The sequence below is a fragment of the Mustela nigripes genome, chromosome 5 (assembly GCF_022355385.1).
Source record: "Mustela nigripes isolate SB6536 chromosome 5, MUSNIG.SB6536, whole genome shotgun sequence".
Taxonomy (NCBI): Eukaryota; Metazoa; Chordata; class Mammalia; order Carnivora; family Mustelidae; genus Mustela; species Mustela nigripes.
In genome coordinates this window covers 47,639,014-47,656,459 of record NC_081561.1, presented here as the reverse complement: position 1 = coordinate 47,656,459, position 17,446 = coordinate 47,639,014, and the positions used below count along the sequence as shown (strand labels likewise).

At 37.9% G+C, this 17,446-nt stretch overlaps 1 protein-coding gene across 18 annotated transcripts in view; it reads right to left on the bottom strand.

Annotated features, from left to right (window-relative positions):
• Positions 1 to 17,446, bottom strand: part of DST (dystonin) — a 472,092-nt gene that overhangs the window by 176,565 nt on the left and 278,081 nt on the right. For all 18 annotated transcript variants that reach the window (XM_059400215.1, XM_059400198.1, XM_059400206.1 and 15 more), the window contains 2 exons: positions 16,651 to 16,817; positions 95 to 207 (listed from right to left, as the gene is read on the bottom strand). In XM_059400215.1, the coding sequence (XP_059256198.1) occupies positions 95 to 207; positions 16,651 to 16,817 (280 nt within the window). The remainder of the gene's footprint in view (positions 1 to 94; positions 208 to 16,650; positions 16,818 to 17,446) is intronic.

Here is a 17,446-nt window from a genome sequence, read left to right as displayed (position 1 = left end):
TATAAGCAGCAACATAAAATTATTTCAAATGTTGATAGATTCCTTTTAATCAGACTCTCATGTCAATCTATACCTAGTTAGGACAACAGCTCACCTTCAGGATCCAGAAGTCTTATAACACCAATTTTTTCTGCTACATAAAAAGCGTGCTCTAAATTTGCAAGGTTGCTTTGAACAGCAACAGTATTCATGTCTATCAGGTCCGGCCTAGGAAAAAATTCACCATAATTAATTAAGTTTTCTCACATGCGAATTCAACATTACACTTACATGTTGACCTATTTACATAACAGTTCCGCAAATACTAATATTAAGCCTGGGTTGAAATACAGAGACTTTCACCAAGTATTTAACATTGCTGACTTCTCTCAGAAACTCGTGGATGCCAAAACCAAGTACAGGGAGGAAACTGTAAAAATTAGAATGTGTATGATTTTTTACAAAGTCTATGAACTCCTCCTCATCAAATATATATGAGTATCTGTCCCCTTCAACCTATGTAAGCTCCACTATTCCAACAGCATCCTTCCAATCCAACTAGAATCCTATGTTTCTCCCCAAACACGAAGGTTTATGCTTTAGTTCAATGCCACATTAGTGGCATCCACCATCCAATGGACAGGATGCCCTTTCCTGTCACTGTTGTCCTCTCACTATTCACTCATCTTTAGAAGCAGAGATCAAGCTCCACCTCCTTCATGAAGCCCTCACTAATCTTCTCCAACCTCATTTTTCTTTCTGTTCCTTGAATTCCTTACACTCCTGGGCCTATGCTCATCAATTTGACATTTAGAAGAACCACATACTTCCCTGCCCTATTAATTCACTGTTTAATGTACATGCATATCTTGCTTTTCACCTCTCAGTCAGCAAGAACTACGTAATAACAAACTTTCGTATTTTATCCTTCTGCTGAGACAGAGTGGTACAGAATTAGCAGACAGTATATATCTATAGATAAATTGGTAAGCAGGTTAGTTAATTCTGAGTCATAAATGAAAGACTAAAATAAGCACTAGTTTGTATTTTCCCAAGATTGCATATGAGCATGCCTGTGTACACGCATGTGTGCATACACACACACACATTCTCATATGCCAGACTTCAACTCTTTCTAATTTGTGAGACTCCCGTGATACTCTAAACTATGGGGATACTTTAAAGCTAGCTCTGTTTATATACAAGATTGGAAAAGACTTCCCGAGTACTCCTTGTAGAGAAAGAGGCAAAGCAGTTGGTTGGAAAATTAACACAATGCCAAAAGCCAGTCAGAAAACATTCCTCTCAAAGACAAAGCATTAAAAGAATGCAAAAACAGATCTAGAAATTGTAAAACTCAAAAAGAGTGGTCCCCACCCCAAAATCACTGAGTAAGAACCCGCTCATCAAGTTCTAAGGACAGCTCTCAACAAAGTCCACAGACATTCTGGTTTGCTCAAAACAATCATTTGGGAACTGCACAGGAATGGGAGGACTCTGAGATCGTGGGGGAGGACTGACATGTAAATTATTTTGAATACTACTTGGAAAGCTGTTCACAGAAAAAACTCTTTGAAAATATATTGTCAATTTTAGGAAGGTATGCAGCAAGTTGTAGTCTTCTTTTATCTGCTGAGAAAGCAGACCTCCAAAGTAATCTACTTATAGTTTTTTAGCACTTTGAAAACTGTGCATACCTTGAGACCTAACTACCATGACCTACCTATCTATTCCTGGGAAATTATTAGGAAATTCGTTAATGTTTTTCACAGGCACTAATATGATCACTTAAAAGTGATCCTGCATTTATTATAGGACCAGTAAATTTACTGACAGCAATAGAGGTAAATGACTTATCTCTAAAAACAATGTTTTTTACTCACACAGAAGCATTCTGAAGAATCTGCCCATCTCAAGATTACTAAACAGGTGAATATAAGTCTAGACAAAAACAAATACCTGAAGTTCAAAAAACTGTTCTGCTTCCGTAAAGTTCACACATTTTGAAGAAATAAAATCCAGCCTTTCTGAGTTTATCAAACCTCCCAACAAGAAAGGGCTCGTTGTTGTAAGAACCCTGCCATTAGCAAGAACGTAAACACTGAGTAATCCCAGAGGGAATGAATAAAGTCATTGAAGAATCAAGTTTTTGACTAAGAGAATAAAACATAAAACTTCCTTCAGCATGACATAGTCCTTTCAGCACAAAGGCAGTTGTATAATACACTGAGTATGGATAAGTCACCTCTTTTATCGTGACATTTAACACTTTAGTGGAGCAAAAACTGAAGTGGTGTTCCTCTGTAACACAGGAGACAAAAGTCAGCAAAAGGGGGAAAAAAAGAAAAACTGTAAAACCACCATGAAAAACTGACAGCCTGAAAGCTTTCAAAATTCTGTCCCTTCTTGAGCTCACATCCTAGGCCTTCAGTCATGCTCTGTCTTCCAATCTGCCTTTCCATTCTGTGTCCGGAGCTTCTGGGAGAGGCTTGTGCTGTGACATGTCTCTATGTTCTTTCCTCCTTACAGTCTCACTGAGATCATATCACCTTTAAAAACTTCAGCTACTGTGAAGTGTGTAAACCTGGCGATTCACAGACCTGTACCCCTGGGGATAAAAATATATGTTTATAAAAAATTAAAAAATTTAAAAAAAAACTTCAGCTACTTTCTACCTACAGGTTTGTATTTTCTTTCAAAAGCTTTTATTTCAGTTTAAGATCTCCTTTTTGTGAAACTTTAATAGGAAATTTCATTCCCATTTTTAGGTCTGACTAACCAAAGTCTACCATGTGGCAAACATGTACAAGGCGGCACCCAGGTTTCTGTAATGCATTAATCATTCTAATTTCCCTATTTTCTGCAAACCTGTCAAAATCATATATTGTAACACCCTGCCACTGAAAGTAATATATATTAGTCTTTTATGGGAAAAGGGTCATCCTAACTCTTAACTTGTGTTACTATTCTACGATAACATAAGCTTTCCTGAATGACTCAATCTTCACATGTAACAATTTTTTTAAACATACATCTATATCCTATGTTTCTTGCATAAATGATTAAAAACAGCTTACAGAGAAAAACACAAGAAGATACCACAAATTCTATGGTGCAAGTATAAAACTAGGATAAGGTCATAAGACAAAACGAAAAGCCAGGCCAGAAAGTGCAAACTACTTATAAGCATACTTAATGCCCTTATTTCAAAAATATAGGGCCAAGGGGCACCTGGATGACTCAGTGGGTTAGGGCCTCTGCCTTCGGTTCAGGTCATGGTCCCAGGGTCCTGGGATCGAGCCCCGCATCGAGCTCTCTGCTCAGCAGGGAGCCTGTGCTGCCTGCCTCTCTGCCTGCCTCTCTGCCTACTTGTGATCTCTCTGTCAAATAAATAAATAATATATATATATATATATATATACATATATATATATGTATATATATATATATATATATAGATTTTATATATATGGCCAAAAGGTATTAAAGTGGCTATTGCCATAATACAAAGTAATTTTGGATAAAAGTAATGTTTATCTTTCATACAACACCCATGTTAAGAGTATTCTCTCTAGACAGGTATGTGCTAAGGTGAGTGAAGTATATAAACCTGGCAATTCACAGACCTGTACCCCTGTGGATAAAAATATATTATTTGTTTATAAAAAATAAAAATTAAAAAAAAGAGTATTCTCACTACACAAACAAATATAAAATAGACTACAAAAACACACGCATATACAAAACCACATGCACATACACATGTATAATGGATATGTATGGATAGGTATGTATGCATTTATGTACAGATTTATAGTATGTATATGTTTATATATATGTGTATCTTATGTATATGTATGTATACATTATGCATGCATATGTATAGTATAGGCATACCTCATACAGATAGGTATGTATGTGGATATATATTATTTATTAACAGATATTAATATATTTTATATGTTACCACCCACACTGACAGCCAAACTAACAGAACATGAAAACTGTAGATAGGATTCTGAGAGAAAATTTGACAAATACAGTGTTATAAATGGCTGAAGATTAGCACAAGAAACTACCTAAGACTTCCACATTTCATCATGCTAACACTGAAATGTTCAACTACAAGGAACTACAAGGAATATGAAACAACATCAAAATACCTGGAAAAAACGTACTTAGAAATGGCCTTTGGAACACACCTGAGGGGACACTGATAAAAGTTAGCTAAGAGAAGAATGCATTAGTGCAGATACAAGAATAACAAATTCTGAACCAAAAATGTGATAATGGCTGAAAGGACAGATCTAATATCAATAGTCAATGTCCAAATCGGGATTTTTTTCAAAGTATGCAAAATTTATTTAAAATCACAGAGTTTATTTGGTTGTGTTGGCTCTCAATGGACACTCAATAATTATTTATCATATGGATACAGACCCAAGTTCTGGCTACCCAGGATCTAAACCCTTTTCCTGTGTTTGAGAAATTTTCCGTTTTAGGAATCATGAGAGAAAGAGAGGAGCAGAGACCATTTCCCAGAACAAAACAAAAAGACATCAGGTTTCCTTTTTGTCTCTTTCCTTTGCTCAAGAAATAAATGCCCACTACATATCTTGCCCCCACACATGACACTGACTAATCAACTCACATTCTTCCCATAAGACCTGGTTTTCTCTGTTCCCAAATGCTGTCTACTATCTTTATTTGTGTATTTACTACAATTTGTTACAACTATGCACGTGTCTGTCTCTCACAATGAACAGTAGACTGCCTGAAGGCATGGTCTGTTTTTATCCATGTTTATAGCTTCAATATCTAGTATAATGCTCAGCACATGAATGTTTGAGAAATGGTTAAATAATAAAGAAATGAAAGAGCTTTGAGAGCTGGAAGGTACCATCTGATACCACTGATTCAAATTCCTAGAGATATTTTCCATCCCAGGTTTGCACCTTTCCTTTCCTTTTCATTAATTTCTACAGACAAAGCTACCGCCTATAGCTTCCAATCAGGATTCCAAATCCTTGTAAAAATCCACATAGAATAGGACACGATGTCATAGCTTCTCCATGAACTAAACACACATCCTCCTGAGGTTTCCTAAAGGCCTTTCTCTGCTGAAAACAATCTGGAAAACAGGCATGCGCTGAAAACAACCAACAAGGGATATATCATAAAGTTTCAAAAGCGTACGTTACTGCTTCTAGGTGTGACTCCTCCCTTCTAATGCTCCCATATGCCCTCAGCTTCAGCAGCTGGTTAAGTTGCCAGTTGGAATAACTTATAAAATAACAATAAACAACTGGGATTAATATGTAACAATAACTACTATGTGGCAGGCAATGCAGTGAAGCCTTCAAAGGCATTATCTCACTCTTCTCAACAAGGAGATGATACAACTTAAACAGGAACACAGTCTGACCAGGGACAGTTGGGATTCAAGCCCCAGTGTGTCTCAACACACAGCCTGGGCAATTCATAATACTATGCTGGCACTATAAACTGAAAACAGGCACCCTGAAGCTGCAAATTCAAGATAAAGAAAACACCGAAGGATGTATGCTTCTCCTGGTGGGGAGGATGATCCTGATCATAGTAATACAACCACAAGGGAGTGTGTATGTGTGTCAGTGTGTACCCACATACTCTGGAAAACAAACTGTGAGTAATGGGATATAGTTCCAGACTGTTACCACAACAGTACTCACCCATATATATGACACCAATGTTTCCCACACTTTGCGTGGTTTTAGGTCCCTAATCCAGACTGAGAGAATATAGGGGGAGGCCTGGTCATCCATACTTTAACAAGGTTCTCCCCTACCCCAGGTGATTTTTTTCAGACAAGTCTGGGAACTAAATCATCTTAAAACTCCTCTTGTCTCTAATATATCTTTCATTTTCTTTCAAAATTATCCATATTCTGTTCTGGCAAAAAAGAAAGAAAGGAAAGGAAAAGAAAAGAAAAATCCACCATACTATCAGATAACTACGTATCAAGACCAAGACAAAGCTGACACACACACAATCATGCCTACTGCCTTAGACTCTCACTACAATACAGCAAACCTTTTCCCTCTTGTCCTGTACTGATTCTTATTGCTTAAATCTAGAGGAAAAGAACCCATTCAGGATTAGGGGAGGATGGAGACACATTTCACAGCAGCCTAACCCTGGAATACACTGTAAAATGATGAAGTTTAGAAAAGACTGCATTTGGTATCAGAGTTTTTTAATCAAAATCAAAACCACGTAAACTTTGTGATTTGAGATAGCTGATATTTGAAAGGACACTGAGCAACAGTTTTACTTCTCAAGTGAAAAAAGAGAGAGAGAGAGAGAGAGAAAGTAGAACGATGGCTGCCAGCAGTTTAGGAAAAGGGGAAGAGTTCTGCGGATGGATGTATTAACATACCAAATGGTAAATGTTATGTTATGCATTATTTTCCCACAGTTTTTCAGATGTTAAAAAATTTTTAGGGGTGCCTGGGTGGCTCAGTGGGTTAAAGCCTCTGCCTTCGGCTCGGGTCATGGTCCCAGAGTACTGGGATCGAGCCCCGCATGGGGCTCTCTGCTCTGCGGGGAGCCTGCTAACTCCTCTCTCTCTCCCTGCCTGCCTCTCTGCCTACTTGTGATCTTTGTCTATCAAATAAATAAATAAAATCTTAAAAAAAATTTTTTTTAGAAGACAATTTTTACATAGTTGAGAGAAAAGGCTCTACTGAGGTAGAAAAAAGTGACAGGGCTGTGATTCAGATGTCTGGTAATTAAGTCCTAACTTCCTCTCTGAACTGTGAACACACATCCAGAAACCTATGTCTCAATTCCCTTCTACAAAAAGTGAAAATCAGGAATCAGAGAAAATCAGGAACTACAAGAATCACCTAGAATTCCAGTTATCCCTTAGGGAGTATCTCGAGGTGTGTGGGGGTGAAGGGAGGGCATCTGGGCTGCCATAGCCATGAGGTCTTAAGAAGCCACTTGATTTGCCCAAAGTCTCAAGAGAAGATTCATGTGAAAGTACTTGTGAAATAAATACACATACATGGGTGATTAAAAAGCATTCACTGGCATGTAAAGAACAATGTAATGAAAATGTCAGAAAAGGCCTCACTTGGTGCTCTAGTATGCTATTATAAGTAATTTTTTCCAGTCAACAAACTAGCAAGTTCATTCATTCACTCAATATTTAATAAGGATCTACTATGCGCTGGGAAGTGAGGCATTAAGAATTTAAACATTGTGTCTACGGAGAGCTCAGAATTCCAGAGGGAGTTCAAGAGTAAACCAGGAGAAAACCTGGCGGAAAGAGCACCCAGGCAGAGGGGAAAAGCGTGCATGTGCTCATGCCTGAAGGGTGTGTGAGAACAGGACCACCGCAGGGGAAGGGAACCCAGAGCAGGACACATGGTAAGAGACAGCTGGATGGATGAGGAGCCGAGACGATGCAGAATCTCATGAACTTGTTTAAAGATGCTGAGTGTTCTTCTAGGAACTACGGAAAACCAGTGAAATGCATTAAGGAGGATTACAGGAAACTAAAAGATCAGATTTGAGGTGGAAGAAATCTCAAGGGGTGAAAGTATTCCCAGAGAATCCAGGTAGGGGAACCAGAGTGGCTTGCGAAAGAATGTGGCAGCGGCAGAGGGAAGTTCACAGGCCAGGTGCTATCTAGAAGGTCAAATCCACAGACCCGATGGGTGAGGGCACAAATGAGAGTCAACTCAGAGAGCACAGAAGGTCAGCAGGCAACCCTGAAAAACTCCCGACATGTACTGGCCTCGTGGTTGAGTCTGCAGACGGAGCCGAGCGGAACAGCCATTGAGACAGGAAGGATACCAGGCCAGTGAAGGGTCATAAAAGCTGAAGAAAAAGAATAGGGTTTCAAGAAGAAAAGAATGGACAGTAGGGTCAAAGACTGAGAAGAAAAAGGAGGCCTGAGAAATGTCCACTGGATTTAGCCACACGGAAGTCATCCATGACCTCAGAAGATTTTGGGTGAATTATGGGGCCAGGGGCCACATTAGAGTTGGGTGAGGAATAAACACGGAGTGAAGAAATGAATATGGAAGTACAGACAACTCTTTTAAGAAGTCTGGCCTTTAAGGAAAGGAATGATGCGAGGCAGTAGATGGAAAAAAGCACAGAGTTAAGAGAGAAGCTTTGTTTGCTGTCTTATGAGCAAAGAGGCTTTGGGGTGCTTAAAATCGAAGGAGAAAGATTTGTGGAGACAGAACAGCTTAATGTAACAAGAAAGAAGGTGTCTGAGGCAATGGCACAGCTGGGATCCAGAGCACAGGAGGAAGGGTACAGGCCTTGGATGGGGGAGAGGGGATTCATTGCTTTATCAAACCAGAGCAAAAAAGGACCAGGAAAGATGCAAATGAAGGCAGCATGGTGTCTTTGGCAGCAAAAAGAAAGACATTTCACTAGCTGGCTTCAGTACTGCCTGAGAGCTGGAGTACAGATCACCCGTTGCCAGGGAGGGAGGAAAAGGCAGTGTGAGGGAGAGTAGGAGTGAGTTAACAGGAGTAGAAAAAGACTGCTGGTCGGAACCATTAGAAGCTGGTCATCATGGAGTCACAGTTGAAACGAATCTTTTCTGATTATATAACTAGTACATACTTGGCAGCATGCAAGAAACTGAAAGGGATTCTGTGGAAGTTAAAAAAAAAATAAAAAATAAAACAAAAAAAACTCCATTTACCTAGAAATCAGTCTTAGAACAACCTCTGTACTCCAGAACACCACGCACCTCCCCACACACCAAGCAAGAAGCCAGGTGTGTCACTCAACATTTGTTCTTCGATAGATCACCCAGTAACAATACGCATTAAAATGCCTCACTGATCCTATGACAGTAGAGCAGTTGCCATAACAAATTCCTGTAGATGACTGTCGGGATTAATCATGTTCAGGCTTAGCACGTTCTTACTGTTCTTATTGGTGCAAAAAGCCTCTCACCTTGGCCCCCTCCCCTCGGCGGGGAAAAAAAAGACCTGTAATATGGTCTTCGCCTCTCCCCAGCAAATAAATGTGAGCGTGTAAGAGATCCACCCACAGTTTCATAAATGGGTGTAGATATTCCTTTATGCTCATATTTGGGCATGTATTGTTGAAAGAAACAAAGCCAGGAAGGTAATTTTTCCTTTTCTCAAAACTAGATGCCTCAATTTATTTCAAATTTTCTTCCTACTTTTTTCTACAGAATGACTCTCTACCAACAAAACAGACAGCAAAGAATGAAAAATACCATGATACAGCAAGTTTCTAACATTGGAAATTAAAAGATCCCTAATGAATTACAAGTCTCAGTTTACAGAGAAAAATTAACACCATAACAGCCTCATACACTTTAACAAATACAGAGAACAGTACTGATACTGATAGACAAGTAATTGTTTCTATACCTACATTTTAGTGAACTTCAGTAAACCTTAGTCACTAGGGGATAAATATCTCCCCAAAAGGGGATAACAAAGAGATAGACCTCTCAAAGAAAAAGATATGGATAGCAGACATGTTGGCTGCTCCTGCAACATAAGGGAAATCTGAGTGTTAGAGAAGGGTAAGAGAATGCCGATGGGAGCCCGGAGAAAAAGCATATGTCAGGTTTCCAAGGAAAGGGAGTCTTCCATCAAAACCCAGTTCCTCTTGCACTGTATGGTCACGTGTCCTGTTCTGAGTGGGTCAGCAGCAGCACATAGGGAGGAAAGGAACCTGACATTTATTACACACGTCCTAAATCTCTGACACTGTGACAGGCATCTTCTCCTATGTTATGTGATATGTTCTGATATGTTATCTCAAGATACCCCTCACTGCTGGCATTCTAACTTCTTTTTTTTTTTTTTTTAAGATTTTATTTATTTATTTGACAGAGAGAAATCACAAGTAGACGGAGAGGCAGGCAGAGAGAGAGAGAGAGAGGGAAGCAGGCTCCCTGCTGAGCAGAGAGCCCGATGCGGGACTTGATCCCAGGACCCCAAGATCATGACCTGAGCCGAAGGCAGCGGCTTAACCCACTGTGCCACCCAGGTGCCCCTGGCATTCTAACTTCTTAAATAATCATATCACTCTGAAATCTGCCAACTTATTTGATCATTTTCCCTCTAAATTCCTAAGACATACATGCTTGGACTAATAGCTCACACACCAAATAAACAGAAACACAAGTCTGCCATTTTAGCTCTGGCACATAGCTGAAAATCTAAAAGAAATAAAATAAAATAAAAATAAAAACAATTTAATGCTTAAAAGCTTAAAAAATTATGAATAAGATGATAAATGTTAAAAGAACAGAAAAAAATGAATGGGATTTAGATCTGCTAGACTGCAATTGAAAAAGAAAGGGAATGTTTCTCAAAGGCATCATGGAGGTGAAACAGTACAAAAGGAGTAGTTTCAATGCTGTTCTTCTCACAGACAATTCAGATATGGGTCTTAAAATTTTAAATGTATTATCCTTTGACCTAGAAATTCTACTTCTAGGACCTTATTAAAACAACACATTCACACATCTACACAAAGAAACATACAAAGCCCAATACTTTTTAATAGCAAAGAACATAATGTCCATCAATACGATGCTATTAAATAAATTATGTTACAGCCATACATTAGAATACACTGCAGTATTTTAAAAGAATAAGGGAAACCTATTTCTGCTCGTATGGAAAGATATCCAAAATAAATTAAGGAGAAAGAAAAATGCAAAATAACATATATGCCATTATCTCAAATGTGTTTTAGAGAAGATTATAGCAATGCTCAAGATTAGGTACTTATGTAAGTCATACCTCAGCAGAGTTGACCCTTCCCTCCCACCACCACACACAAAAAAAGTGATTATATATGCACAGAAAATTTCTGGAAGAATATCAAAGAAGCTGAACAGCTGCCTCTAGGGAATGGGACTGGGAATCTGGGGAAAGAAATCACATTTCAATGCATACCCTTTTATTTTATTTGAATTTTTTATTATGTTAATGTACTATATTTTCTGTTAGTTGCTTTTTTTTTTTAATCACAGATACAACAAAAAGAAGGGCTGTGGCAAGGAATATTTATTGTAGAAATTGCTATAAAATGTACCAGTCTTACACAGTGAGCTCTGAGAATTCAACTGTTTTGAGTTTCTTTGATAAGTTAATAAGCAATTTTATTTTGCCTCACAAAGTGAAATACTTGCGATTGTTCAAAAAATTAGTAACTTTCAGGGCTCTGTGTCTATGCCTAGCCTATGGTCACACACAAAGCACCGCCCATACCTGTGTGGTGTTTGCACAAAGACATACACACCACCCTCGTACCTCAGGGTTCTGCAGCCTAAGGGCAGACCTGGTTCTGAAGGAAAAAAAAATATCACCTCATCACAACTAATCCAACTTCCTATGGGAACATTTCAGGCCCTAAAGGGCCTCCTCCCAGTATTAAACCAGTCCAATCCAGTTTAGCTTGTAAGGTTTGACTGAATCCAAGCCTGTGGCTGAATCATAGGCCTCCAGGTCAGACTATTAAACAAGACTCCCACCAGGGCCTTAAGTTGAATCTTCCCAATTACAGCATTTTGAAACATTTCCTGTAACAAAATATGATGGCCCCAATAAATTCTAATTCAAAATGCAAACAATGAACAAAATCACTGCTATCCAACTACAATCAGACAGGTGAAAAATATCTGGATGCCTAATTAGAAAGTATTTAAATGGTGTGCTCCTGATACCATCTATTTCAAAGAAGTTGAGTCTTACCTCAGTGATATACTTAAAACTTGCTTGTGAAAAGGCAGCCAGAGGTCTCAAAAGGAAATTTACATGAATGAACAGCAGCATAATTTAAAAACAAGACTAGGACTAACAGATACTAGCAAGAAGAAACAGTCTCTCTGCAAAACACATCCCCCCACCCCCACACACACGCATTTCAGTCCTGACATACTTAGCATCTTTCTCTACCACACCTCAGGCTCGCCTGGCTCTACCACACATTTTGCACTGTTCTTTCTGGCCTGTGGGCCCACGTTCGTGTTCATGCCTGCTCAGGCAGACGTGTTTTCACAGTGAGCGATGCTGTTTTGGAATTTGGCTTTCATCAGTGTTCTAGGGCAGCTATCTGCGTGCAGTGACTGATAAATTAAGACATGCTGGGGGCTGAATTTCAAGCTAGAAGTCAGAGCTTTGTTTCTTTCAAAAAAAAAAAAGGAAAAAAATCAATTGTAGTATGATACTTGAGCACTCTCTTAGATCAGAACACAGAAAAATCAGTTGAACTCTCTGTTTGGAACACCTGCTGTGAAGAATGTGTGCTACTGATGGGAATTTAAGTCCTCTATATCCAGACTCTACCAGAGTGATTAATCCATGAGAGCTTAGAATCCCGTGGCTGTGGATTCTCAGTTAATTCTACTTCTCTTGTTTTTAAGCTACTTAGTCATCGAATGCTTTTGTGACATCCTTTTGATTCAAGTCCATCAAATCCAGTCTTCCTTATTATTCTTTTCAATGAAAATTAAGGTTAGGGTCAAGAGTGAGGCTTATTTACCCAAGATCTCTTACCAGTTGTGGTTTTCAGTGGAAAGATTTTAATATGCTTTAAAGAAATGTAAACTATACAAACAGGTACAAACTAGTACAGCTATATGGCAGTTTAATTATTTGAATTCTTTGCATTAAAAACGGAACATAATAGACAGACGTTCCTAGAAGGAATTAGGAACAGCTTCCTAAGACAGAATTAATAGAAAACCACAGTTTTTGCATCATTAACCTATATATTTATTTTTAATTAAAGTATAGTTGACATACAATGTTATATTAGTTTCAGACATACAACATACTGATTCTACAATTCTATATATTACACCATCCTCACAATAAGCACAGTTATCTTCTGAATCATTGATCTATTTAAATAGATCGAATAGGGGTGTCTGGATGGCTCAGTCAGTTAAGTGTCCAACACGGTTTAAGCTCAGGTCATGATCTCAGGGTCATGTGACTGAGTCCTGCATTGGGCTCTGAGCTGAGCATGGAGCCTGCTTATGATTTCTCTCCTCTCCCTATGCCCATCCCCTCACTTGCAAACGCTCCCTCGTTCTCTCTCAAAAAAACAAAACAACAACAACAACAAAAAACTATAGAACTATCCTTCGTAATCTCTTCCACTAAATCATACTACTTTATCATTCTTATTAGCCATTGCATAATCCATGCTCTTCAATTCCTTAGGATAATATGACACACCAAAACTATAGAACAGTTCACTTGTGGTTTTGCTCTTACTTATGCTAAGTGTTTTCATGTTCTCTTATTATCTCAGTACTTTATGAGCTGTTGCAACGCTACTTTCATTGATGGCTAATTCCAAGTTATGCAATTAAATGTTGGTTCTCATTAATTTCCTTCTTTTTTACTTCACATTAGTAAAGTACTGCTTACTGTTATAAACGAACATTCTTTCCACTTCAAAAGTCACATTCTTATATGGGAGCACTAATAAAAATATATGCTGGACATATACTTTTGACAGTATTTATAGTAACACAAAATCTGAAGGATGTTCTCTGTTTCCACTTTAGATCAATATTTCTAAATCCTCAGAAGATAATATACATAAAAATCTGACGAGAACACTTATTAAAAACGGTATTGGTTTATTTTTCAATGATAAACAGTATCCATTTTCCTTCTAATCTCCAGAGAAATCTTTCATATTCTCTCCAGGACATGCAAACTTGCTCCCTCAGGAGACCCACATCCCTCCTTCCAGCCGCCACAACAACAATCTGAAGGTTCTTTCCTGCTAAGCCTTCACATCCTCTTAAGCTCCTTATTGACCAAGTATTCCATACATCAAACCTGGTATTTCAGTAGAAACCAAACACAAATTCCACCTCAGATAATTTTTATTACATAAGTCAAATTGAACTCATATAAGAAAGTCTTTTTATCCAAAAACTATATCCAAAACTCAATTAAGTGGAAATGTTCCTACAGCAAATCCAAATACATCACAAAATTTGTGGAAATAATTATTAACTAAAAACAACTATAAATTAGACACTACTGTATTTGTGATTACTATTGTCCAATATCCAAAAATTTGCTTATAGGGATTTTACAATTGTTTATAACTTTCTCAATTCCCTTTAGTATGTTAAGGCATTCAACAGTGAAAATTATGTGTAGTTCAACCCTATCCATTTAATTCTTACACATGCGAGAAGAAAAAACTCGATTTTTTTCTAAGTAAAAAGAAAAGTCTGAGGACCTTAGCTCAAAATATGGTTCCACACATGAAAGATTTCTTCCAGTGAAAAAGGCCACTGTCTTCTAAAAAGAATTTAACTGATTTAGTATCACTTAAATCCACCAAATTACAAGTTCAAAACAAATAACATTGACGAGATCCAAATTCTCTCCTAAAGCAATATGAGCTCTAAATCATTAAACTTTCCTAGGAAATTTTACCATCTCTGACAGATAGTGACTTATTTAAGTACTTAAGAGAAAAACACATAGCATGCGTATACTAATTTGTACTTCTACTCCTTCACAAGTATTGAAGAGACAATGTCTTGAGACCATTGTTTTGTTTGTTTGTTTGTTTGTTTAAATTCTAGTAACACAAGATTAACTTGATTTCAATAGTCTTTTTAAAATTTTTTTAATTTTTTTTTATTTTTAAAGATTTTATTTATTTATCTGACAGAGATCACAAGTAGGCAGAGAGAAAGAGGAAGCAGGCTCCCTGCTAAGCAGAGAGCCTGATGCGGAGTTCAATCCTAGGACCCTGGGATCATGACTGGAGCCGAAGGCAGGGGCTTTAACCCACTAAGCCACCCAGGTGCCCCGAAACCATTGTTTTTAAAAGTCAATTATTTTAGAAGAATAGCTGGCTTCTAAATGCTTTGTTTCTACTTAAAACATTTCAAAGAGAGAAGAGCACACCCTCAAAGATCCATCATGACATAAATCCTTCAGGTATAACAATCCAGATATTTTTATTCAAAGGCCAAGAAGATCTTATCATCCTGGGTATACAATGTGCCCAACTACACAGGCCTTCCTATGGCCTCCTGTTTTAAGTCACTTGAGAAGTACATTGTGATCACTGAAATGTCTATAACTACTAAACCCTCTTGGCATTGTGTTACTCAAGGAGATCGGATACTTTATTTTCAGCATGTGTAGGCAAGTTGATTCTGTCTTTTCCTTTTAATCAGGCAGACTGTACCTACCTCTACTGAAATGTTGTTTCATAAAGGAAGCAGACTAGTGGGTGTTTTAAAGGGGGATTGCCATGTGGATGCTTGGGATATCTGTTACAGTGTTACCAATGTTGAAATTTCCAAAATAAAAATGAGAAAAAGAGAAGAAGGGGAGAGAAAAGGGGAATGAATGGAAAAACAGAAAGAAAAGGGAGAGAGACAAGGAGAACGGGATTTTAAATCATGCAGACCTGGATTAAAACCTCAGCTCTACAATGTATTAGCAGCATAACCTCGGCAAACCCAAGGTTCCTCCTCTGTGAAAGTGGGATAACAACAGTCCCTGTTTTGTTGGACTGCTGGGAGACCTGAATGAAGTAAGATATGGAAAGCAATGAACAGAATGCCTCACATATAGACAGGTAACAAAATAGTAACTACTCTATATAATTATTGTTTTTATCAAATTAGTTTGTTAGTTTAATGAGTTATAGCTTCAGCTTACTCCATCTAGGAAGACAGTTCTTTGACAACATGATGTAATCTTTGCAAAACTAAGAAAAGTAACTAAGAAAAGATCAAGAAATACACTGTTTTCAGTAAATATTTTATGGGGATCTAGCTCCTTATAAGACAATAAAAGCAAGGAGTCAAAAACCAGAGGCCCCAGTCTGAATCTCAAAGCTGACTCTTGCTGGCTATGTAGCTAAAAGCAAGTTTTACCCCGTGCCTCAGTTTTTGTCTGTCAACTGATAATATTCCTATAGGAATGTTGTGAGGGCTAAATAAGTTAATGCATGTAAAAACTGCATAGGATAGCGTCTGACACTTAGTAAGTGCTATGTCAGTATTAACTGGGATTTAGTTGTTAATAATTCTCAGCTGATGGGGTGCCTGGCTGGCTCAGTCAGAAGAGCACCGACTTCTGATCTTGGGGTTGTGAGTTTGAGCCCCATGTTGGGTGTAGAGATGAATAAATAAAACAAATAAACTTAAAAATATAATAACAATTCTTACCAGAAAACTTTTAACCACCCCAAAGTTGGCCACTTCTGAACCCTGCTACTCACTAGAGTAATGAGCCTAGGAGACTATAATTTGGATATGTGTGAGCTCTAAATGAGAACCACACCCTCACCCCACCATTCATCAGTCCTCTGCATGCACAACTGTGCTCATCCACCTGAAGATTCTGTATTATCAGACCTTATTGTCTTCCAAGTTACCAGCAAAATCCAAAGGGAGTGTTATAGCTATGTGTGTGCCCACAAGCTTAGAGTGATGATCTCGTAGCAGTGGAAATGTGATGTTTCTACTTAGGCCTGGTCTGTATTTTCTAACTTTCTGCCATGCACATGTATTGCTTCTGAAATAATAAAAGGTTATTTTGAAATTTGGAATCAAAAGAAACACTTCTCATATTTGTCTAAGGAAAAAGCCCCCTCCCAATTTCATACCTGTATTTATGAATGATGGCATTAAATAGTTTTCCATCTCTCCAGCAGGTAGTGAAATTCTCACACCGTATTCCAGCATAACCCTCTGTTGCCTGCTGTGTCCACAAGAGCAATCTCTCCTTAGCAGACATGTCCTCTGACTCTCCAGTAACATGGATATCAGATATCTAAACATAATAGAAAGTATTAAAACATTAGGAGGAAAGCTAGCTCAGACAGAGAACTACTATGCGCCAAAAACTTTGCCAAGTGTTATTTTACTTGATCCTCATAATTCTCACAGGAAAGCTAAGTATATTTTTCCCATTTTACATATAGGAAAACTGAGTTTCAAAGAGGTTCACAGATAGAAAATTAGGATTTAACCCACACACCTAGTTTTTTTAATATGCCAAAATGTCACAGCATTGAAAATCCTAATTTTCAGTGAGATTCCTCTTTATTAACCAGATCTGTTAAAATAACTCAACCAAGTGTTTTTTCTAAGTTCAAGATCAAAAATAAAAACTACGGATTACTCTAGATTACCACCCCCAGAGGAGGATTTGATCCAACAGGTATTCTGTGTAAAGACCAAAAATGTCCCCAATTTACTACATAACATGACAATTTGATCTAAACTCTCTTTAACTTTCTCACAAGTCCTTGCTCAGCTTACTCAACAAGAAATCTGTATTAACTGACTTTTCCCTATACTTTATTTGTTTTCATTAAATTTTCTAAATGTTTCTTCTACTAAATAAAACAGGTCTTCAGTTCACATGATTTACATTTTCTCAAGAACCTCTCTAATAAG